Source organism: Aedes albopictus, chromosome 3 (assembly GCF_035046485.1).
Source record: "Aedes albopictus strain Foshan chromosome 3, AalbF5, whole genome shotgun sequence".
In the NCBI taxonomy this organism is placed as follows: Eukaryota; Metazoa; Arthropoda; class Insecta; order Diptera; family Culicidae; genus Aedes; species Aedes albopictus.
Window position 1 is genome coordinate 419,822,781 of NC_085138.1, and position 25,961 is coordinate 419,848,741.

General features: G+C 41.0%; 1 protein-coding gene across 3 annotated transcripts in view; it reads right to left on the reverse strand.

Annotated features, from left to right (window-relative positions):
- Nucleotides 1-720: 720 nt before the first annotated feature.
- The window catches only part of LOC109410753 (sorting nexin-8), a 66,460-nt gene continuing 41,219 nt past the window's right edge, over nt 721-25,961 (reverse strand). For 2 of the 3 annotated variants that reach the window (XM_029875723.2, XM_029875725.2), the window contains exons 3-6: nt 23,470-23,561; nt 7,919-8,461; nt 7,676-7,793; nt 721-1,383 (exon numbers count right to left, since the gene is read on the reverse strand). In XM_029875723.2, coding sequence (XP_029731583.1) covers nt 1,060-1,383; nt 7,676-7,793; nt 7,919-8,461; nt 23,470-23,561 — 1,077 coding nt within the window. In that variant the 3' untranslated portion in view covers nt 721-1,059. The remainder of the gene's footprint in view (nt 1,384-7,675; nt 7,794-7,918; nt 8,462-23,469; nt 23,562-25,961) is intronic. The other variant, XM_029875724.2, reaches the window with a different exon arrangement.

Genomic DNA, 25,961 nt, shown 5'->3' on the forward strand with positions numbered 1-25,961 from the left:
TTCAAAGCATTTATTAGCATTCGTGGGAAGGGGTTAAGAACTCCACCAGTGGTCTCCTTTCGAGTTTTGTGTAGAGATTTCTACAGAAATTTCTCTTGGATTTTCTCAAAGAAGTTGCCAATAAATTTTCCAGGGACTGATTCAGGAATTCCTCCATCAGTTTCTTCGGGGATTCCATTAGGAATTCTTACAATAAGTCCTCCAGGAATTCTTCCAAGCAACACATATATCACAGAAGAGTTACGGTAGCGCAGGTTTTGGTTGCGCAGAAGTCACTGTAACATACTTTAAACAAATAAGTACTTACATCCTAGAAGTACTTTCAGAACTTTTTAAAGGGAAACTTCAGGAATTCACCAAGGGAAAACTTTTTCAGAGTTCCCAGTGATCCCTTTTCTGTGCAAATGCAACAAATTTTTTTTTTCTAGGAATTGCTTCTTAAATTCCTCCAGACATTTTTTATTGTATATATCCCAAGGATTTGTCAAGCAAATCCTTCAGGATTCCCCAAAATTTTTCCAAGAATTACAAAAAAAATGGTAAAAAAATCATGATTTTACTGTTCACGAGGTATATGGACGGCCCCTAAGTATGCTCAACCGCCCTCCCCCTGATCGAAAAGCTGGCTACGCCCTTGGCACAGTTGAAATATCTGGCTTTCCCATTGAATCAAAACTTATATGGCTTTCTTTCAATGCTTCATAACAATTCCAACATTAATAAAAATGGCAACTGCAATGTATTCTTACGTTTTTTGTTTCGGAATTTCTTAAACACTAATAATAAGTTTTTTCGCCGTAGCTCCCCTCTTAAAGTTATATAAACCATTTGGTATCTAAGACGCCAGTTTGTAAGCAGTTTTTTTTCTTCTTTTCTCTATCATTAATCCCTAATTATAACTTGGCACCCTTGAAGCAAAATTGTCCGCACGCGACTATACACAGAGGTACGCACAAATCTCCCCCTGGAATTCCCCCGGTTCCCTATCGCGACACTAAAATAACCCTAGCAAGTTCTAGCAGCCGGAGGAGCCACTAGCACATTTTGGAAGCAGATTCGTTAGCTACTAGCTGATGCCAAATCTTCGACATCTGCGGCGAAAGAAAAGTTTATGAAATACTTCCAACGATTCGCCCGTACGTACTCGATATCGGTTACCTTGCTGTGGTACTGGGATTCTTCGTTGGCGTAGGAGAGCAGAATGGCCGGCAGCGACTGCAGGTACTGTTCGGCCAGGGCCGTCTCGCTGCGGACGCACTGCAGCGCGAAGGCACACTTCCGGTTCAGGACCGCGTCCGGAGTGGCCGGGGGGTCGTTGGTGTTGTTGTTGGTGGTTGGGGGAACCGATTGAGACGCTACCACGGTAGAACCGTTATTGTCCGACTATAAAGAGGGGTAATTGAGAGTTGGAAACGTTAGCATGGTTGAACAGTATAAGGGCGGAAAAACTCTTAGTTTGTATGATCCAACGCACGTTACCTTCACCGAAACGAAATTTGGCAGTTTGTTCCTAAATAATAAAGACAAAAGACAAATGATGGCATTCCAGTCTCGTCGGAACATGCTCGTTGGACGTTCCATGCAACATTGATATGGTAGCCTTCAGCAGGCCTTCGACATGAGACTAGGAAAGCATTGTTCCAAGCTGACAGCAGATGAACAGATGTATTGCGTAATTTAAAGCATTTTACATACACGGTGCTCCTCTAATTTATGTTTAATACCTAACGCTAGCAGAAAGACCTATTATTACGATTGTTGACAAGAAGGTTCAAATCAGACCTGGGTTATCCCAGGTTCAGATTATAAGAAGTTCATGGATCCCTTGGTAACGTAACCTTCCAAAAAGCGACTGATGTTTTGTTTGTAGATTTTCAAGGATTGATTAGTTTAAAGAGTTAAAGACTGACAGTTTGTAATATTACAGTTTCCAGCAAAAAAAAACTGCTAAAAAGATGTCAATGATTGAACTTTAGAACAATTTGGACGACCCACAATTTTAATATAAATGTAGCAATGCTCTGACCCTCACAAGTTTCTACCTCATGCTTCCATGGGTCAATCGATAACAAAGACCGCCATCTTAGAGTTGTGTGCTTAGCTGGTAGTTTAGCCTGGGCACTGTTGTCCTTCTGACTTCAGCTAGATTGAAGAGGTACGTCCCGAGCGTCTGTTCACCAAGGAGGTGTGGCTCAAACAGCGTCTGTTCTTGCATCCAGTGGCTGAATATGAAACGCTGTATCGCGTCAGCTATACCTAAGGTGGCAGCCCCACCTACGCGATGTAGGCAGCGCAAGGTAGCCTCGAAGGCTTCCACCACCACGAAAAATGAAGAGAATAGAAAAAAATGCGAACGATACTCTCGGAAACCGACCCGGCAACGAAATAAGGACTATGATTGGAAACTCGGTACCTGGAACGTCAGGAGCCTAAATGAACCTGGACGAGTGAGCCTTTTGGCTCGTAAATTGCAGAAAGGTGGTGTGTGTGTGTGTGTGTTGCTGCTATTCAGGAAGTGATGCTGACCATTAGTAGCACCTACTTTGCACGTAAAAATATCCACAAGCACACCCAAATCTGGACGAACATTTGAAAAGGGCCTATCTGCTTTGCGTAAACAAACATGTTTTTGTCTCTGTAGGGCCCAACTCCATCCACCCACGCACATCAACACCCTTATCAGAAAGAGTGTTCTTCAAGCTATCTGTTAAAGGTGTTGATGTGCGTGGGTGGATGCAAATGGGCCCTACAGAGACAAAAACATGTTTGTTTACAAGAAGCAGATAGGCCCTTTTCAAATGTTCGTCCAGAAATGGCAAAGTTTGCAACCACATCGACCATGTGCTGGTAGATGGCCGACACTTCTCGGACGTCATTGATGTTTGAACTTTTAGGGGTCCCAACATCGACTCAGATCACTACCTCGTAGTTAGTAAGATTCGAGTTCGGTTATCAACCGTGTCGGACTCTAAGAACCGGCGATCGATGCGTTTTAACATCCAGCGTTTTCCAGCAGACGGTACGATAGCTGCCTATCACCAGAAGCTGGACGAGCGGATAAGTGATACCTATCAACGAGAGCGATAATCTCAACACTCTGTGGAAGTCTACCCACGGAGCGATGAGTACGGCAGCGCGGGAGGTGATAGGCACTGCTCAAAGACGACCTAGAAACGGGTGGTTCGACGAGGAGTGTCAGAGGGTAACGGATGAGAAGAATGTCGCCAGAAGCCGGATGCTGGTGTCTGGGACCCGGTAGAGCAGGGAGCGATATAGGGAAGCAGCTGAAAAACGAATCCACCGCAGAATGAAAAAAAAAACCATGAGGAAAATTTGATTGTTCAGGCGCAAGAAAGCATGGAGCAGAATGATATGCGGAGGTTTTACGAAACTGCCAATGGCGTGTGGAGAAAAACAGCTCCTTTTCCCGTCATGTGCAACGACCGTGAAGAAAACTTACTGACAGACAAAACAATGGTGGCGCCAGGTGGAGAGAGCACTTTGAGGAGTTGTTGAACGGTGGGAATGGAAGAGCGACAGACAGAATTCGAATCAACGACGACGGACAAGCTGTGGAACCTCCAACGCTAGACGAGGTCAAGACAGCCATTAGGGTACTGAAGAACAACAAGGCTGCTGGGAAGGACGAACTCCCGGCCGAGCTTCTCAAGCACGGTAGTGAGCAGCTGTATCAACTCTTACACCGAAGATATGGGAAGAGGAAGAACTGCCTGCTAGTTGGTTGGATGGTCTCATTTGTCCCAGTACAAAAAAAGGCATCAACTGGAGTGCGCGAATTACAGAGGAATAACACTCCTCAATTCAGCGTACAAAATTTTGTCTGCAATTCTGTTTAACAGGCTGAGGCCGTATGAGGATTCCTTCGTCGGCGAATACCAGGCGGGTTTTCGTGAGGGCCGATCAACGACGGATCAGATGTTCACCCTGCGACAGATTCTCGATAAATTTCGGGAGTACATACAACTTGCAGACCCATCATCTGTTTATTGAGTTCAAGGCGGTGTACGATTCAGTAAAGAGAAATGAGTTATGGCTGATTATTATCGAACATGGTTTTCCAGCGAAGCTGATTAGTCTGATTCGTGCGACGCTTGACGGTTCGTAACCTTAGACGGGCGATGCTCTTTCGAACTTACTGTTCAACACAATGTTCAACACAACGTTGGAAGGAGCGACAAGGAGAGCTGGTGTGCAAAGGAGCGGAACCATTGTCACGAGGTCGCAAATGCTCCTGGGCTTCGCGGATGATATCGACATCATCGGGTTCGACCGTCGGGCCGTGGAAAAGGCATTCATACCTTTTAAAAGGGAGACTGCTTGTATTGGACTAACGATTAACACCACAAAGACCAAGTACATGATTACTGGTGGTCAACGTCGGTCCGGCCGTGGTAGTGATGATGAAGTGGTGCTAGGTGGTGACAAGTTTGATGTTGTGGACGAATTTGTATATCTTGGTACTGTAGTAACGTGCGATAATGATGTTACCCGCGAGGTGAAAAGACGGATTGCAGCTGCGAATCGGGCCTGTTTTGGTCTGCGAAACCAGCTGAAGTCCCGTAGGGTGCAAACGAAGACATAACTCGCGTGTACTAGACTCTGGTTCTTGCGGTCGCTTTATACGGCCATGAATCGTAGACGTTGAAAGAAGCTGATCGGAGAGCCTTTGGAGTCTTCGAACGTAAAGTGCAGCGAATAATACTCGGCAGTAAACTGGAGGACGGCATCTGGCGGCGTCTCATGAACCACGAATTGTACCAAGTATACACTGAAGTTTTTTTTTACGACGGTAATGGTACCGCGTAATAAAACCGCGTAAAAAAACCGCGTTATCTCAAAAAACGTCGTAAAAAACCGCGTTATTTCAAAAACCGTCGTAAAAAAACCGCGTTATTTCAAAAAACGTCGTAAAAAAAGTCCAAAAAAAAAATCAAGTTACGTTAGATGTAATCCTGACTATTTTGCGCGTGTTTTTGAAAAAAACTCGTTTTTTTTACGACGGGTTTTGAAATAACGCGGTTTTTTACGACGTTTTTTGAAATGACGCCGTTTTTTTTTTACGCGGTACCGCGTAAAAAAACCGCGTAAAAAACTTCAGTGATATATTGAAGCGAATAAAACACGGCAGGCTGCGGTGGGCTGGGCACGTAGCTCGTAAGCCGGAGGAACGACAAGCTAAAACCATATTCAGCAGAGAACCAGGAGGGGGTCGTCGGCTTCGTGGTAGGCCGCGCACACGGTGGCTTTTTGCAGTTGAGGAAGACCTAAGGGCTCTCAACGATCAGGGTTGACTGGAAGCGATCGGCCCAGGACCGAGACCAGTGGAGGCGAATGCTTTATTCGACGTAGACTCACCGCTACGAGTTGTAGCCCATCAAGTAGTAAGCAATGCTCTGGATCAAGCGAGCAGTTGTGGTTTCGTCATACGAAACGCCAAAACAGACGCGATGAAGGGATTACCAAGGTAGTTCCAATCGACATGGAACTTCTGAAATCACAATTGAAGCTTCAAAGATTGATCTCCATGAAGAGCTCCGTAAATGCCAAGCACAGGTTCATGGACCTAAAAAGGATGTTACACGGCATCAGTAATGTGGCAATAACCCATTGATTTTGCTTACAGATCTTGAGGCCTTTACTCGCCGAAGTTCTTTAATGCCCTATTCTTGAAAATAAATTCCCTTCAGAACTATGATCTATAAACCTGTAGCATGTTACTGTTACATCGTATCAATAATGTAACAAACAATCATTTGTTACGTTTGAAGATATTAAATTCTATACTCGTGGAAGTTCTTGGATGACCTAGAACATCTTTGGAAAGTAATTTCTACAGAACTATGCTCCATGGACCTGCAGGATGTTACACCGCATCAGTAATATTGCAACAAATAATTGATGCGCTCGTTGATTTTCAGGCTTGTACTTGCGGAAGTTCTTGGAGGTCCTAGAATATCTTTGAAAACTACCTCTCTACAGGACTATGCTCTAATGACATGTAGGATGTTGCACCGTATCAGTGATGTATCAACAATCCATCGATTACGCTTGTAGATCTTAAAGCGCTTACTCGCGAAAGTACTTGGATAACCCAGAACATCTTTAAATTAGTTCTCAAAATTCTCTCTAAATTAGTTCCATATTCCAGGAACCACATTTAAAAAAAAAAAAACCCCAATTTAATCCCTCCTAGCTCCCCATGTATTAACTCTCCCACCTCCACACATCCCTTTTGAACCCTATAGACCTCTTGCTTCATCATCCGGCCCCACTTCTACCACTCTTCAACCACCTTACAACCCTTCCCCAGAAATCATCTTTCATCCTTTTAGTTAGAATTCCCTTCTGGACACTTAGCGTGAGAAAGTTGGGACACCAGTGCTGATTCGTGAATCCGTGCAAAAAAAAAGACCTTAGTGTACGCGTCTTTTCTCGTTGATCCATGCTGGTCACCTAACAAAGCTATCTTCTTCCTCTTCTTAGCAGCTCTACGTTCCCACTGGAACTTGGTCAGCCTCTCTTTAACTTAGTGTTCATTGAGTCGGTCAGTTTTAAGATGTTGTTGTCCAGAAGCATGTATTGTATTTCATAAACTTTTGATCGACTTTTAGCATAAGTTACTAGGGCATTGTACCATTTGGGCAGGTGTACCTATTTTGGGCACTTGTCGCTATAACTAAGTCAATATCAAACCGATTGATTTGAATTTTTGTTCAGGGTTAGATACTGCACGTGCCTAACTCTATACAAAATTTCAAATCAATCGGTTTGAAATTGACTTAGTTATAGCGGCAACTGCCCAAAATAGGTACACCTGCCCAAATGGTACAAGACCCTACATAATGTATTGAAGAGTAGATGACAAAAAAAATCAATCCGATTTGTATTTACAGTTATGATGAACCATCCTTAGGTGACCCATTTGCCCTGCCCCACCCTATATTTTTTTCTGACTTCTTCGATGTTCTTCAAGATGTTCTGGATTGTTTATATTGCATCCACGTATGTGGCAACCCTAATCCCACCTAATGCATCTGACAGGAGCCAACATCTATCGTGTATCCACAATGGAATCCTTTGTGGATACACAAATGTTTACATACAAGATGTTGGATTCTTAAAAATGGCGGCCTCGCACCCTGGTGATTGCATCATAGAAGCACAAAGAAACAGACGTAACACTTAGAACAAATTTCATTGAAAAATATCGTCACGAAAACGTAATATCGCCCAATGCTAAATGTACTGTGTTTGGCCGGACTGCCACTTAGATGGCGATAGTGAGCGAACGTCAAACAGGAGCAAAAATGATACCAGCGCCGCGAGTGGTCAATCGACCTACTACTGAATATTTTAATAAACCGTTAAAAAGGTGATGGATGGGAAGCGATGTGAGTGTGACGTCTGTTTCTCTGTGATAGAAGTTTAAATGAGCAACACCTCTGTGAAAGACAGTGTTCAAATTTATTTGTATTGGATGATTGCAGCCATTTATGTTTCGGGGTCATGTTCGTTTCTAAAAAAAGATTGGGACAATAAAACATACTGAAGGGCAATAAAAATTGTCGTCAGTGGAAGCCTTTAAAAAGCTAAATATTTAGAAGAGCACCGTGTTCTCGATAATTAAAATTACTGTTAGAAGCGTTAAACTTACCGTTGCGTTACCACCACGCATGGAATTTCTCAAGCGGCTGCGGCTGATACCGAGAGTTTTTGAGAGAGCTTTTTCATGGTCGCTGAAGATTCCTTTCTCCACGCGTTGACATAAATCACTAAAATTATCGTAAATCAACCGATAAGAAATCCATTTCAATGCGGATTGGCATCATCGCCGGTACGTGCCACGGACGTGACGCCAATCGAAATTCCTCCTACACCCTATTAAGTATGTACTTACTTGTGCGCCGCGAGCAGGTCCATCAGCACGTGGATCCTCTCGTTGACGACATTGCGCTGCAGTTGCACGTACCGCTCGGATTGCCGGGCCGCCGCCTGCGCACTCTGGGACACATCGTCGAAGGTCCGCTCGCCGAACACGTCTCGCACTTCGAGACCTTGCAGGATCATGTCCACCTCGGCCATGTCGCGGGCCTGCTGCTCGGCACGGAACGCCTGTTCGTCGAAGATTTTGCGCAACCTTTGGAGGGAGTAGAGAATTTTGCGCAGGCGATCGCGACTGGCCAGAAGCTTTTCCTGGTCCTCCCATGGCAGGTCGACGTCCTCGCGGAGACGGCTGAATTCGTCCGGCTGTTTTTCGTACATGACCTGCATCCGGTACTGGTAGTCGGCCGTTTTGTCACTCAGAAACGTTACCAGAATCGGGGAGCAGCCGAGGACCGGGTGCATCGAGACTACGGTGAGCCAGGTTTGTAGACCGTGGCGGCGCTCTTCGTGGAGGGAATCCAGTAGGAGCTGCTTCGGCGGAAGTAGAGGAATCATTCTGTGGGAAATGAGATCGAATAAATTATCTGGATGGAGATAATAGGTAGATTACGCATCTAAAGTTGCTATACTGAAGTGAGGTGACTATGCACCAGATCATTAGCCCACGAAGTGATGTAATTGCAGCGTGTGTACTTATAAAATTTTGCATTCTCATGTTTATTCACGATGAGTACGATGTTGCATGGGAACAGTAGAGGAAGCAGAACAAAACTGTAAATTGAAGGTTATTTTTAGTATGAATTAAAGGTATCTATAAATGGTAGAAAAAACAAAGTACCAGATTCTCATACAAAAAAACTCATACTTGAAGGCTTGATTCTCAGCGTCTTGATCACTCAGAAACCTAATAGATTGGACATTCAAAATAACAAAATTATTGATCGTGTAAATTTCTCGATTTAACTTTGGCTAACCATACCCAAGTGAAAATTACAATGTTTCAATTGCTTTGATATTTATGTACGCAAAAGAAATACGTGTTCGATAAACAAATTGAGAATTAAATTGCAAAAAGAAATCTACCATACCCAATTCGCTCGACAGGCGCTTTTATTCCTTCTAGCTACCGAACCAAACGTTGTAATTTCAACAACAAGGCGAGAAATGACGAACGAGTCGATTGCTAGTGGCCAGCGATGGCCAATACTCTGTTAAACAGAGCAGGAAAAATGGGTGAAGCCCTGCATAGCATGAATCGGAACGATATGCGAAGGTTTTACGCACCTGCCTATGGTCTGTGGAACAAGGCTGCACCGCCAGTGCTCGCCATGTGTAATTACGAGAAGGAAGTTTTGCTTACGGACAAAAAAATGGTGACAGCCAAGTTGAATAGTTATAACTTATAAGGAAGGTGGTGTACAGCGTCCGTTCGCTCGTTGCAAACCCGCTCTTACAACGCTTTTTAGTTGCAAGTCCGCTAATTGCAAAATTTGACAAGTACTTGCCACTGAAAGGCAAAAAAGTGTCAAATGTCATTTTGATGCACTTCAGTGTCAAAGTGACGTTGCAATTACCGAATGGCATTCGCTCGTTGCAATGTAAACATGACAGGGAAAACAGTTGAAAACGGTGACGCAGTGGAACCTTCAAAACTGTGTAAGATTAATAAGGTCCTAAACGAGCTGAAGAATGACAAGGCTTCTGGTAAGAACGGGATGAATACATAAATGTAGTATTTACTACAAGTTTTAAGCAGCAAGCCTTAGAGGTTGCTACTGGTGGTGCAGTAGAGATGGGATTCCCTTGGAAATCCTAAGTAAAAGACACTTCACCATCTTCAACCAGAGATTGCACAGAGTGAACGATGAGACAAACGGACAACACACGAAACACGCAATGGTCCAGTGGAGAATTTTACGTTTGACGAAAAATCTTCACCGACTGAAGCGGGAATCGAACCCACACTCCGAGGCCTACGAAACGCCTATACGGATGCTTCTAACCACACGGCCACGAAGACCACAAGTAAGTTTAGGAATTACGATAGAATATTAACAATTTCGTAATAAAAACTGGTGGTACCGTAATAATCCTTACTATTCCGATGGCGATGAAAACTATTAAACTCTAGAAAAAACGAAAAAACTGAAGATCTCAAGAACTCTTTCAGTGATTAGCATTTCTTTCTGAGATTTGTTTACGGATTTGTTTGGAAATGGAAATTTATTTTGATTTCGTTCCAAAATTTCTCTAAGGGTTTCTCCCGGAGTTCTATCCAGGAATTTTCCATGAATTCCTTACGGAATTTCTCCTTGAGTTTCAACCGCAATTCCTTCTTCAAATTCTTACGTAGCTTCTTACTGAATTCTTCACACGATTCCCTGGAGGTTTGCTGAAGTTTATTTTTAGATTTTTCCATGAGTTTTTTTTTCAAAAAATTCCATCCCGAATTTGCTCTATCAGGATTTGTTTTCGGAAATCCTTCCGAGACTTCTGAGAGTTAATCTTTCAATCAGAGTTCCCTCTCGGATTTCTGCAGGAGTTTTTCTTGAGGTTTCTGCAAGAGCGCTTCCCCGGATTTTTTTTCCAAAGGTTCTCGAGAAATTCCTTCCAAAGAACATTCACAACCCAGGTAATTAGTTGAAGCTGTACAAATATTCTGCAACTATTTTAAATCAGCCTTCATTTGAACAAAAGCTGAGCACAAGAGGTACAATCCTTTATACAGCTACTAAACATCTAATTTTGGTGATTTTACTCCACCTTTAACTGATTTGATGTTCTTTTAAGGCCTTTTTAAGGTTTTCGTGAGCCTATTTTTACCATTAGCTTCAGGGTACGAAAAACGGATCACGCCGAAAAACAAACGCTTTGTCCTAAGCGGTGCATGTTGGTAACAAGGGCGCTCCGCAACAAACGCTTGTCGGTCGATGAGAGCAATAAAACAAACATCGCTTGTCGTACGTGTGCCGATATTCCGGCTTTTCTGCTAAAATTTTCGACCCACATCATCGAATTCATAAGCATTTGGACGAATAAAGACTCTTGCAAACCTCGGAGTCGAGTTTCAGTTGTAAAACAATGGAATAGAACACACTTAATTCAGATTGCCGGGATATCAGCATTTTTTCAAACTTTTGCCGAGATTCGCACAGCCGAGCAATCAGCAAACAACCATTTTGCCGGGATCTCGGCAATTTTGACAGTTCATTGCTGATAGTCGGCAATCGTTTTGCTGAGAATCAGCTAACAATCGTCACTTTTTGCTGAGATACCAGATAAAGATTTTGCTGAGCAGACGGCTGTGCGCGATTTTGCCGAGCCCGCGAATCTGTTTTGAGTGTGAACGAGACAAATATTCCTACCGTTTTTGTTGATGATGATGATGATGATGATGATTGTGTACCCACCATCAGCGCAAGGATTACCTATGGCTGCAGAGTCATACCGGAACGGAATGATCTACCTGATGGTTTGTTGTAGCAGGGTAAGTTAAATTCACTGGAGACCTTCGGAAAACAACATGATAATTGTTATCTCGTGACAAAGTCTGGCCACCCCACGAACATTTGCCCGGAAACCAGTTCATTTAACTTCCTTAGGCTACCCCTCCGAAAACCCCATATATGTCATGTTCAAATATAAAAAGTAATAAGGAACGAACTCACCGGGTAATCCTGACCAGCTGGTTTTCTATGTTTGGCTTTGGTCTCAGCATGCATACGGTCCAACCATATTAAATGTGCACTCGTTCACACCGCTCGTTGATTCTCCGATCGTCCATCGAAGAATCCGAAAAAAATACATAAGCGAGAATACCCGACGCACTGAAAAACAATCTCTTGGATACTAGCATTTCCGAACTCGGAATAACGACGAACACGAGCACCACGATGCGGGCAATGTGGTCTCTTGCCACCGAGCCATCGTCGATCGTTTACACAAAGTGCGAACAAAAAACACAAAGAAAAATACGAAAACGCAGGAACGACGAAATGCGGCAAGTTTCAGCCTCCGCGCCCTGCTTGTCACTGACGACCGTCGACCGTTCACTCTTCCATCAGCGTTCCACCCAAGTACGAACGAAAACACAAGAAAAATGCAAAAACGCGGTAAAGACGAAATGCGGCATGTTTCAGCCTCCGCGCCCTGCTTGTCACTGACGACCGACGACCGTTCACTCTTCCATCAGCATTCCACTCAAGTACGAACTGAATATTCCTACCGTTTTTGTTGTGAATAAACTCGGGAGCGATTTTGGTCATTATTTGCTAGCGAAAAAACAAAGCGTTGTTGCCGTGCCTTCTTTATTGCCTATTTTTCGCTTGCGGTGCCATATTCTGCGTACACTGATTAGCTTGCTTCTAGTTCCAGAAAAGATATTTCGGAATGTATAAATTAATTTGTGGGAAACTGGGAATTGAACTCGTACTTCCTGATTTATAGTCACTCACCATAACACCTACACCACACATAATAGTATACGTATCCTCGAAAACAAGAGCATTACTTGTTGTATCTGAATAGGCAAGAACATAAGTTGAACTAAGCCTGTATTAAGCCTGAACAAGCGATGTGGACTTCACGAAAACATGTTTGGGTCAAAAATTATTTGATTGAAGGCTGAACAATAGATGATTAATTCTGCATGTTGGTGTATGCTTTAAAGCTGGTTACACAGATGAATAATATTCTATTCAACTTGATATTCAGCCTCCTATGTATTGCTGCTTAAAGAAGTTGAACAAGCCATACTTCAGACCAATATTCAGCAGTCATTGTGTCAGCCACCATTCACCATCAACCAGCCACTGTTCAGCATTCATTGTTACTTGGTAAAATTCTCCCGAAATTCCTTCGGGGACATTCCTTCGTTGTTATCCTGGAAAACTTTCCAACAGTTTTTCCCGAGAATTTTGCGGTACTTTTGATGAACGTCTTCCGGCGATTTCTCTCAAAGAATTTTCCGGGTTTATCGTGGAGTTTCTCCCCTGATTTGTCCCGTAGTTACTCCACAAATTATCCTTAAAGGTTTCCAACATTCTTCCTGGGGTTCCCCTTTTATTTCCACCCAAGATTACTGCCCTTAGTTTTTCTTACATGTACAAAGTTTTCTCCGAATTTCATCCGAAATTCCTTTCGTTATTGTTACAAATAATAGTTCGTCTCGGAGTTCCTAACAAGATTCTACCAGGTAGAATCAAGAGGTACACTAAAACCTATTTTTATGCTGATTATTTTATGTAGATATAATTTATGCATCTTTTGTTATGCCCTACGTAAAAAGCGGAAGAGCCTTAATTAGTATTGTGAACAAGAAATGTAATAATGCCGTCGGTTAATATGACTAGACTCTAGACTAGCATCTAGAGAAAAAAGATAAAGGAGGTATCGGAAGATATAAGGAGGGAGAGGAAAATGGGCGATCTCGGGGTCGAGTGGATTTCTGAAGATTTTAGAGGTGTTTCAGGGGATTTCTGGGGCGTTTCAAGGAGTCTCAGGGTATCTGGGGGCGTTTCATGGGAGTTTTAAGGGGTCTCAGGAGTATTCAGAGTTTCAAGGGTGGTTCAGGGGGGTTACAGGATTCCATGGCCGCTTCAGGGAGTCCCAAGGGGTCTCAGTGGGTTTTCGGGGTATCTTAAGGGAGCTCAATCGATTTTCGAAAGGGTCTCAGACGTTTTACGGGCTTTAGGGGATTTCAGGGGTTTTCTGGAGGTTTCAGAGCATTTCTGGTCATCTCAGAGGGTTTCATCACCGACGAACCGACACATGCCCAGGTAACAATTTGATGCTGTACAAACGTTTCTATTTTAAATCCGCCATCATTTGAATAAAAGCTGAGCACAAGAGGTACAATCCTTTGTTCAGCTCCTAAACATCTAATTTTGGTGGTATTATTTAACATTTAGCTGATTTGAGGTTCATTGGATGATTGTTGTAGTAGGGCTTAATATGCGCTTAATCAGTAATCAACTAAATTTATTAATTGTGTAAAAATAAAATTTAAAAAAAAACTTTCGTAAGCCTACTTTTACCATTTGCTGCGTCTATTTCCAGGAGAGATGTTTAGGAATGTATTAGTTAATCTGTGGGAAAACTGGGAATTTAACTCGGACCTCTTGATTTATTGTCACTCATCTTAGCACCTATACCACTTGTTGTGTCTGAATAGTCAAGAACATAAGTTGAACTAAGTCTGTATTGAGGCTGAAGAAGCGATGTGGACTTAAACACGAAAACCATGCTTGGGTCAGCTGTCGAAAATTATTTGATTAAAGGTTGAACAATAGATGATTAATTCTGCTGGTTACCTAGATGAATAATATTCCATTCAACTTGATATTCAGCCATCTATGTATTGCTGATTAGTGAGGTTGAACAATCCATACTTCAGACCAATATTCAGCCATTGACACCATTAACCAGCTATTGTTCAGCTCATACTCTCACTGTTCAGCATTCATTGTTACTTGGGATGAGTCCTCTACCTGGTGTTCATTAATTACGAAAAAGCTTTCGGCCGTCTCAATCACGAAAACATGTGGGAAGCCCTCAGGCACAAGGTTGTCCATGAGAAAATCATCGGCCTTAATTGAAGCAGGGGCATAACGGGGCATTTTCGTGCAGTGTACTGCACAACGGTGTCTTGTCCGATCCCATCGAAGATGAAATTTGAAGTTTACCAAAAACATTAATGTTTTCTGACGCGAGCTTTGATGTTTTTCGCACGTCGAAATGATTTTGGCATTGACTTGTACTTCCAGGATTTTTTTGGACTAAATTCTCATCGAAGTCATGATTTATGTATTTACTTTGTTTTGGCCATTTGTTTCTTCAATGATTGGATTATTTTCATGGTTGCGGTAGGACTTTGACAGCTACGACTACCACAGAGTGAAAATTTTTCAAGAGGAATAAGGATTGTTTAGAGCATTTGAGGGGTGTTTTAGTGTTTTAGGTACGGCCATCGCAAATCCCTGAAACCCCATGAAATCCCTCTGGAATGCCTCTGAGAGGTTCCAGTGTATACCAAGAAAAACTTATAAAAAATCCGGACAAGAATTCCCAAATTATTTATTAGAGGCTAGAGATTAGAGCAATACCAAAAGAGACATCCAATAGGATCACCAGTGTTGGTAAAATCACACTCAAAGCTCACTCATGAACCGCTCCGGCGTGAGTAAACTCGAGCGCAATTCTCAATCATTTTCTCATGCGCGAGATTTTCATGCAAAATCTCGCTCTCACGACTGAAGCGCCGAAATCTCGTTCGCTAGTAAAACGAATCCAAATCAATTTGAACGACATCCAATGTTGTTGTACGAAAGGTTTGCTTTTTTTCTATCATACAATCCTAAAACCTTCGATGTAAATAATAAGAACAACAAGAAATAACGCAATGAGTGAAATCGCGAGTCAACTCATGCATGATTTTTTCGGCAGTGACGAGTCAAGAATCGTGCGTGAAACAACTCAAGAGATTTGAGAATTTGAGTTTTTCCAACACTGAGGATTACATGACTATTTTTGGTAGGAATTCTGGGAAGAGCAGTGAATGTAATTCTAGATAGAAAATCTCTGAGAGAATCTCAGGACGATCACAACAAAAAGTCTCGGAAACAACTAAGAAAAAAAACCTGGAAAATCCACAGAAAGAAATCTACAATCTACAGTAGAAATCCTAAAAGAAGCTCTAAATGAACCCTGGAAGAAATTTTTGGAGATAAGTTTTGAAAAATTCTGATAGACATCCCGGGAGAAAGACTGGATGTTACCATCCAAGATAAATTTCCGGAGAAACTTCAAAGGGAATCCGAGAGGAACTTTAAGAGAAATTCTGCGAGAATCTTTGAGAAATATCCCAGGAGAAACTCTAGACGAAAGCTTACGATAATTTCTTGAAAAAACTGCAGAAGGAACTCCGGGAAAAGTCCCATGAGGGGTTCTGGGAGTGATACTACGAAAACCTTTGGAAGAAATTCCGAAACGAATCCCTGCGAAAAAAAAACATTAAAAATCTTGGGAAAAACTTTAGGAGAAATTCACGAATAAGTTCTGTAGAAATTCTGTAAGAAATCGATCGGAACTCAGGAATTCTGGAAAATTCTCACAGAGCAATCCCGGAAAAAACTGCTGGAATCATGGGAATATGCCGGTAGGAATCTAGAAAGATCGTTGAAGGAATTTCTAATCTTTTGATAAATCCAGAAAGGTATTACAAAAGGTAACTCTAAATGAGTTCCAGAAAGAATCCCTCATGGAATTTTTGGAGACAAATAGGACAGATCGGTGTAGTACTAGATTTGTAGTAATGAGCTGAATTTTAGTATGGTGAGAAGGTCCATTCTCCGTTTCTGCAATGAAATGGTGCAAAAAGCGTGGGTATTATGATTCCTTGCCTAATTTGATGCTGTTTGAGCAAAACTTTGGACAACAGTGTTGTTGTTTTCTCCATTTCTTGCAACATAAACAACATAGTTATCCAAAGTTTTGCTCAAACAGCATCAAATTAGACAAGGAATCATAATACCCACGCTTTTTGCACCATTTCATTGCAGAAACGGAGAATGGACCTTCTCGCCATACTAAAATTCAGATCATTACTACAAATCTAGTACTACACCGAACGTGCCCCATTGAGGACGAATTTCTGGATAAATTTCAACTCCCATCGTTCGATTAAAATTGTCAGACTCTTATCGGAGTCATGAGCTTGCCTGAAATGTCTGCTAGATTTGGAGGTCCTCATCTTGTGCCTTTAGTACAGATAGATATTGTTTCTGGATTATTTTCTGAATAATCATCATCCGGAGAAATCTACAACTTCTGCGCGACACCAAAAGCTTCCAGTGAGAATCTTCAGAACTACGTGTAAAATATTTGTTTTGATAATTCTACACTACACGCATGTGCGTAGTAAACGTTCATGTTGGAAAGAAGAAAATACAACAGATCAAGCTGATACAAGCTAGATGGATCGAAATCAAGTTATCGGATCATGAGCACGAGTGAGTACAGCGCCCGTTCGCTCGTTGCAAACCCGCTCATTGCAACGCTTTTTAGTTTCAAGTCCGCTAATTGCAAAATTTGACAAATTTTTGCAATAGGAAGCAATCAGTGAAGTACTAGATTGAAAGTAGTGAGCTGGATTTTTGTATGGTGAGATGATCAATTCTCCGTTTCTGCAAAGAAATGCTGCAAACAGCGTGGGTTATATGATTTCTTGCCTAATTTGATGCTGTTTGAGCAAAACTTTGGGTAACTGTGTTGTTGAAGTTGCAAGAAATAAATAATACAACAACACAGTTACCCAAACTTTTGCTCAAACAGCATCAAATTAGACAAGAAATCAAATAACCCAAGCTGTTTGCACCATTTCATTGCAGAAATGGAGAATTGATCTCACCATACAAAAATCCAGCTCACTACTTTCAATCTAGTACTTCACTGATTGCTTCCTATTGGTGTGAAGAATTAGCATTAAGTTAAGAATTAGCAATCAAGTGTCAAATTTGTGCTGTCAGTCATGCTGTCAGTGCATTTCGATGCACTTTAGTGTCAAAGTGACGTTGCAATTAGCGAATGGCATTCGCTCGTTGCAATGTAAACATGTTGCAACGAGCGAACGGCCGCTGTATAAACAAAACATAGATGACCGCACAAATCGTAATAGGAGGCAATCAGTGAAGTACTAGATTGAAAGTAGTGAGCTGGATTTTTGTATGGTGAGATGTTCAATTCTCCATTTCTGCAATGAAATGGTTCAAACAGCGTGGGTTATATGATTTCTTGACTAATTTGATGCTGTTTGAGCAAAAGTTTGGGTAACTGTGTTGTTGAAGTTGCATGAAATAAATAAAACAACAACAACGTTACCCAAACTTTTGCTCAAACAGCATCAAATTAGCCAAGAAATCATATAACCCACGCTGTTTTCACCAATTCATTGCAAAAAAGGAGAATTGAACATCTCACCATACAAAAATCCAGCTCACTACTTTCAATCTAGTACTTCACTGATTGCCTCCTATTGTTGCCCCGTGATTGACCGTAACAGTCGACAGAGAATCGTAATCTCAAGCACAGAGAACAAACGAATGATGCTCGGGATTAAACAACCATCCTCAACGTGCACAATAGGACAGATCATTGAAGTACTAGATTTGTAGTAATGAGCTGAATTTTAGTATGGTGAGAAGGTCAATTCTCCGTTTCTGCAATGAAATGGTGCAAAAAGCGTGGGTATTATGGTTCCTTGCCTAATTTGATGCTGTTTGAGCAAAACTTTGGGCAACAGTGTTGTTGTTTTCTCCATTTCTTGCAACATAAACAATATAATTATCCAAAGTTTTGCTCAAACAGCATCAAATGAGGCAAGGAATCATAATACCCACGCTTTTTGCACTATTTCATTGCAGAAACGGAGAATTGACCTTCTCACCATACTAAAATTCAGCTCATTACTACAAATCTAGTACTACACCGAACGTGCCCCATTCGAAAACTATCAACTTTAGTTGAGTCAGCGGCACCGGCAACGTCCTTACGGTCTCCAAAGAAGGGAAGGAATGTTAGTAAGGCAACCGTTGTAATGGGCATCGAAAATTTCTGTATCTTTACGGTCTTAGAAAGGACCACGTACATGATGGTCGATCTAGGTGTTACCTATGCTATTGTTAATAATGTGAATTACGATCGAAAACAAGTGTTCGGATAGTAGACGATCGTAAAAGGATATTATTGGGTATTGTGTGGGCTTTTAAGGAGGTCCAGGAGGGCTTCGGAAATATTTTCGCGGGATTTAGGGGGCTTTCAAAGAAGTTTGAGGTAGTTTTCACCGGGGCTTTTACAAAATTATTAAGTAGGGTCTGGGACTAATTGGGCAGGAGCACCTATTTTGAGCACTTGCTGCTATAACTCTGTCAATTTCGATCCGATTGACTTGAATTTTTGATCATGGCTAGATACTGTACGCACAGATAAACAGACGTGACACTCTGATAATTCCCATCGTACACCGATTGAACGATATTTTTCAAAATTTGATAGTTGGCCAACTCACCCGTGGCGTTCGCATCGTTTTTGTTCGAGTTTGACGTTTGCTTACTACCGCTACCTAGTTGATGGTTGGCCAAACTTAATCCTTTTAGCATTGGGCGAATATCAGGTCAAACATTTCAATAGGTCCTATCTGCATTTGAGAGGCTCTCTTTGTTCACTTTCTCTTACAATTGGCTTCTTTAACGATGTTGAGATAGTTCGATATTCTGAATCTGCATGTCAAACTGAGCTGAAATCCAAATTTTCATGAATTTTGAAGCCCGGGAACCTATTTAAAAATCAATTTGAAGTTTGTATGGGAGCAATTTGTCGAATCACCCCTCGTCGCAGTTTGTACTGGGCGGAGCTGTCAAACAGTTGCCCAGCTGTCAAAAGGTGATTTCGAAAAATCTCTTTGAAATTGATTTTAGGTACCGAAATAAGGTTCTAAAAATCTGAAAAAAATCATAGTGGCTCAGAAAAATGTGCTCTTTCGTATAAAATCAAAAAATCAATACATTTTTCCTAATTTAAAAACCCAATTATAGCAATGTAATGGTGCACTTTTCAACTATTTTTGCAGTACAAATCAAAAGACGATTGTTTTGATCATCGTTCAATGCAAGGAGACCATCATAATACAAATAAACAGCTGAGATATTAACGAAAGAGAGGGAAACCAAAGAGAGCCTCTATTCTGCAGATAGGACCTTTAGAAATGTTTGGTCTGATATGTTTCCGTGACTATGTTTTGAATCGAAAAATGTTCGAAGTGTTACGTCTGTTTGTCTGTGCTGTACGCATCTGATCGTGTTCCAAAAATCAAACCAATCGGTTAAAATATGACTGAGTTATGGCAGCAAGTGCCCAAAATAGATCCCTTTGCCCAAATGGTCCCAGGCCCTATTGTGCTTTAAAACAGCTTATATCAGAAACCGGCAAAGAAAACTTCTTTTGATTGTTGTTGTTCTTCTTCGCCAGACTTTGTTTTTTATATTTTGCTGGCATGCTCGATAGAGGTAACCGATTTGACAGGTCGACAGATAGATTTGGTTTCACTCTTTGGGTCTGTTTCAATTGACGCTCCCATATTCATCCTATTCGAAAACAAGCGATTGCGGCATCGATTGATTCCGTTCTTTTTGTTTTCATGGGTGCTCACTTCTAACTAAAAATACAAAAATAAGAAACAAATTAAACAGCGCTTCAATCCTTTGTTTTTCGTAGGATGAAAATGGGAGCCACATGTTTAATAAGGGAACTAATACCCTTCTTAAATTTGACAAATCGACACCGAAATCGAATCGAGTTCCGAACTGTCAAGTTTAAGTGCAAATTAATTTTAATTCTCCAATTGGAACAGACCCTTTGTGGGATCACTCTTTGAGGAATTCTAATATAGGGAACCGAGCCACTTGGGCAGTAGCTTCTATTTTTGGTCACTTTCCGCTATAACTCAATTGATCAATTGACACAATTTTTGTAACTTGGTAAGATAGGTATAAGGTACACCGGGGCAAGTTGAAACAGGTGGGGCAAGATGAAACACGAAGTTTTGAAATAGATTTCAATACAATTTGGAAATTTTCCTTTCGTCAAAAGATTGTTTGAATCAAAAACTATGTGTTATTGCATTCAAGCTGTTTACACTCATTGGTTAACATCATGTTAACCCGCCGTTTCAACTTGCCCCGGTGTACCTTAATATCTAGCCGAATACAAAATTTCAAGTCAATTGATTCGAAATTGCGTGAATTTAAGCGGAAAAGAAGAGCCCAAAATAGTAACCACTGCCCAAGTGTCTCGGTGCCCTAAATATACTCTAATGTAAACGACGATACATATAGTTTACCTAGTTTTTCACATTGCCCATTGTCCAGCTGGCGATATCGCTTCATAGCTGGCGATATCAGCGAGAAACAACGCTCGAGTCAATGCATCATCAACACGTGCACATTCATCAGATGCTTTTGTTATCAATGCAGTGCATTTGTCTGACGAACTTCATTGTTCAAGATTGTAGAACGATTCGCCCAGTAGTGCATGCATACTGGCAGGGCAGCTACTAAAAGAAGATGTTAAGTAACCACCGCCCACATGGAGGCATCCGATATTGATGATGATAATGATATTACCTCTATCAACAAACATCGTCTGGTCAAGGGAAACCGATGCCAATTGAATTGACTAATGACTAATACGGTACCAACGACAGAACATTCAACCCATTCAAACGCAAGTCAATCCCTGTCAATCCTAGTACATATCTGTTTGTACAATGTTACCAACCGTTTGGGTAACAATGACTTGTGTGGTGGAAAGGCTAGCTGTTGGTTCAGAGCATGTTATTGTTATTGTTTTTTTTTTACTGAATATTATATCTTTGTATTATTTATTTAAATGTCTATGTGTACAATAAATGTTGGTCTCCACAGTTTTGTGTTTGAGTTATGTTTATTTTACACATAGTAGCTTAAGGTGTCTTTTCATTCATTTATTTATTTATTTATTTGTTTATTCATTTATTTATTTAATTATTTTGTTCTGTTCATATATTCCGATTGTAGATTTGTTTATTATTCAGATCCTTTATTTATCTATTTATTTATTTATATTTATTTATTTTTTTCTATTTATTTATTTATTTATTAGTTTATTTATTTATTTATTTATTTATTTACTATTCAATATTAGATGCTTTTTTTACATATTCATTCAGATTGATTTATATACAATTACTAGATTATTTATTTACAAAAAAAATGGAAAACAAGTGTCCGTTAGGTAGTGTCAAGGCTTCGCATGTAGCCTCAAATCGGAATTTTAATAAACTAAATTTATATGACACCTTACTCAAAAATATGTTAAAATCTGTTTAGTGTGTAAGTAACTGTCATCATCATCGGCGTCTTTGAATAAGCATTTGTCACCAAAGCCATGATATGCAATTTCTGAATAAGTCAAGCTGCGGGGTGGAAGGACTACCCCCCCCCCCCTTTCTCTCCTTGGGCCTTCTGGGAGGACTATAAATGACATGGCGAAATTTGGAGCAGCTCTCTTTTAAGTTTTGGTCCGGAGAAGTGAAGAAGACGGTCCGGTTTCGTACGACAAAAAAAAAACGATCCGGTGACAGTTCCGCGAGTGTTAGTTGTTTAACGCTAATAGAAAATTAAATCAATAAAACATACAGCTATAACGTCACAAACAATTTTAAAAGGCAAAATAGTTAAAGACAGTACGGATCATAGTATGGCTACACCACAACGGTTGGCAAGAGGACACCGATTTATAAAAGTTAATGTCAGCTGAGCTAAGCCTACTTTGATCGTTAACGTACGACAATAATCGAGCGAGTGTGGTGAACATTGGTGAAACTGCAGTGATAGTCGGAAGTGGCAAGGAGTGGCCTCCTCGGAGTAGGACCACCTGGTGACGTTTCGAAAAGACTGTAACTTGCCAAAAGAACAATGGTGTCGACTCGCTCGATTTCCCGGCTTTGTAAAAGTGCGCGCGCGTTGTGGTACCACTCTCCGGGCCGTGTGGAACAATGGCCGTAGTTATTTTGGCCTTACCGTCAAACACCAATCCCCCCCCCCTCGTTATGTGATTGAGAAGTTGAAGCGAAGCAGAAGAAACAATAAGAAGAAGAAGAAGAAGCATGGAGAAGAAGAAGAAAGAAGATCCCAACTGGCACCAACGTCTACAGCACCTGATCATCGTAGCAGCAACGGCCGCAACGTACCGGTGAGCTCACTCCATTATTGTAAACGCCCCCCCCCTTCAACAACGATTACACTGAAACCTCCATTTAAGTCGCTGCATGGCTGATCGAAAATAATTTTTACCATGCATGCAATGACGAAACTATAGGCTTTTATATTTTTTAACACTTCGCATGACAAAGGAGATTTGTCAAAAAATATAAAACTGTATAGTTTAGTTATTGCCTGTATGGTAAAAATTATTTTTGATCAGCCATGCATCGACTTAAATGGAGGTTTCAGTGTAATAAACTCCCAAGACTTCAGAACTTAGTTTTAATAAATTGTGTATGGCCCTCTGAACCACAGTTGAGTTTATTTAGTGTTCATTGTTAGAAATCTTGTTTTCCATTGTCCGTTCCACTTTGTATTGTCCGCCTTTTCACCACACCAACCCCTAGGAATTCTCCAAGACCACCTCAACAACCCTGAGATCCAGGTAAAGAAAAGAGGCCTAGAGCGCCCACCCCGGAAGCAGCCGTCGGCTCAAGACCAGCAGCTTGGGGCTTTGGCAGGTCCCCGTCTGGGACCGAACATAAATACCTGGCTCGAAGAGAATCGTTTCAACAATAAATGACTCACCCAGCAGTGGTAAAGGAAGCATCCATAAATGACGTACCTAGCATTTTTTGCCAACTTTGTAGCATATTATTCCATTGCGAATACACGACTCGCCACACTTTCAGAGACGTGCCACCCTACCTCAAAAATGCTACTATATTCATGGACGGTCCCTAAGAGTCTCGTTGTTCATTCTACTCACCTGTACGGGTATCGCTCCATGAGGTACGTGTACAACGTAACGAAGTCCTTGTAACGTCGGCGGACAACTGTATCGTGAGATTTGGATTTGACCTGCAACAGGAATAATAGAGGGAAATGTAAAATTAAGAGCAAACAATTGGAACTACATAAATCGTAAGTAGGTACGTATTATTGTTTTGTCCAGCACTGTAGATTTACTGTGTGCAGTATTATTGATTGACTAATGATGATTGCTGAGGGAATCACTGTAACGTTTATTATAGTAACCCAATGGTAAAAACAGGTTAATCAAGTGAATTATAAATAATGAATAATGAAATTCCCCGGAAACAAACCAACATTGCAAGGTGGTTTTCAATATTGTTTGTCTACTGTATATAGATATCACAAAGAATTGCCATTCTATTTAGATCAAAACAGAAATAGGGGATTTTAACCAACAGTGGAGCATTTATCAATACGTGGACGTCTAGTCTGCACATACTCAGGCATTCATTGAAAGTATTCTGGAAAATGATAGAATCGATTAATTCCATAATTTTCCTTGTAATTATTAATGCTTGCAGCTCATCAGAGATGTAGCAGAAACATTAAAGCGACCAGGCCTACTGCGCAGCATTGTTAATGTTATTGAAATCAGAGAACGGGGACATATCGTACCAACCGTTCCGTATACGTGACATCAATTTGAAATGTAAACGGTGGGAGTGACGTTGCTAAGAAGGTTAATGTCACTGCTACATAGTGTTCAGGAGTGGGGCAAAGGTATTTACTCCTTGTGCCCATGCCCTTTTGCCTAGGAAGATTCCAGCTCAAAACGTGAAAAATATACCACTTTTGACTCGATGTTTTCCGATTTGAATGAAATTTTTATTCATGAACTGTAGAAAGGTGACTTTCAGCCTCAAAGTTTGTGTTCCCAATCAAAAGATATTAGAATGTTGTACATATAATACCTGATGACGCTGGGATTTAAAAGATAAGCTAGGGAGCAGCCATGACGCAGTTTTAAGCGATTTTCAACACCCCCTCGCCCTTCCCCTTATAGCATTTTGTCACAAATTCGGATACCCTCTCCTATAAAATGAAGCAACGTGATGAACAAAAAAAAAAAAAACTATAAACTTAGTCCTGATTTCAATTTTAACTGATATGTTTAACGAATGTTATGAAAAACCAACAATAGCAAAAAACAGGGTACTGAGCCTCTTGAGCACTTTTCTGCTATAACTCAGTCAATTTAAAAGCAATAGGAAGCAATCAGTGAAGTACTAGATTGAAAGTAGTGAGCTGGATTTTTGTATGGTGAAATGATCAATTCTCCGTTTCTGCAATGAAGTGGTGTAAACAGCGTGGGTTATATGATTTCTTGCTTAATTTTATGCTGTTTGAGCAAAACTTTGGGTAACTGTGTTGTTGAAGTTGCATGAAATAAATAATACAACAACACAGTTGGAAAAACTTGTAATTAAGAAGGCACGAAATGTTGCTAATTGGCAAATTGAGAGATGAAATTTGTGAAAAAAATCGCGTTCTGGTGTGATTCGAACCCACGACTCCGTATTCGCTAGACCGGCGCTTTAACCAACTAAGCCACAGAACAGGTAATGGTTCTGCGGAATAGAAAGCCAAACTGACTCCGAAGCCGCACCATGAACACTCCTATTTCACAAACTCATCTCTCTTTTCGGCTCTCGACGCATACTAATTAGACACCAGCAAAACAAACTGCCTGGTGGCTAGGTATGCGGAGTGCGAGAGTAAGTATCGGCTTCATATAAATAATTCGCTCGCACTCGTAGTTAGTGGGCACAAATAGGGGTGTGTTGTGGATTGGCATCTAAGCCGAAAAGAGAGATGAGTTTGAGAAATAGGAGTGTTCATGGTGCGGCTTTGGAGTCAGTTTGGCTTTCTATTCCACAGAACCATTACCTGTTCTGTGGCTTAGTTGGTTAAAGCGCCGGTCTAGCGAATACGGAGTCGTGGGTTCGAATCCCACCAGAACGCGATTTTTTTCACAAATTTCATCTCTCAATTTCCCAATTAGCAACATTTCGTGCCTTCTTAATTACAAGTTTTTCCAGTATGTTTCAGACATACCAGCTAATCTGGTAAAATGCCAGTAAAATGGGCAATATGTATCATTGAACAACACAGTTACCCAAAGTTTTGCTCAAACACCATAAAATTAAGCAAGAAATCATATAACCCACGCTGTTTACACCATTTCATTGCAGAAACGGAGAATTGATCATCTCACCATACAAAAATCCAGCTCACTACTTTCAATCTAGTACTTCACTGATTGCTTCCTATTGCCTTGATTTTTTTAAACGGCTAAATAAAGTCCATTCGTTCAAAATTGACTGAGTTGTAGCGAAAAAGTGCCCAAAATAGAAGCCCTGCCGAGATGGTTCCATTTCCTTAGTTATACCATTTCTTTCCACCGGTTACTTTCAGATATGGGCTTGCTCACTAAACAATCTGTTG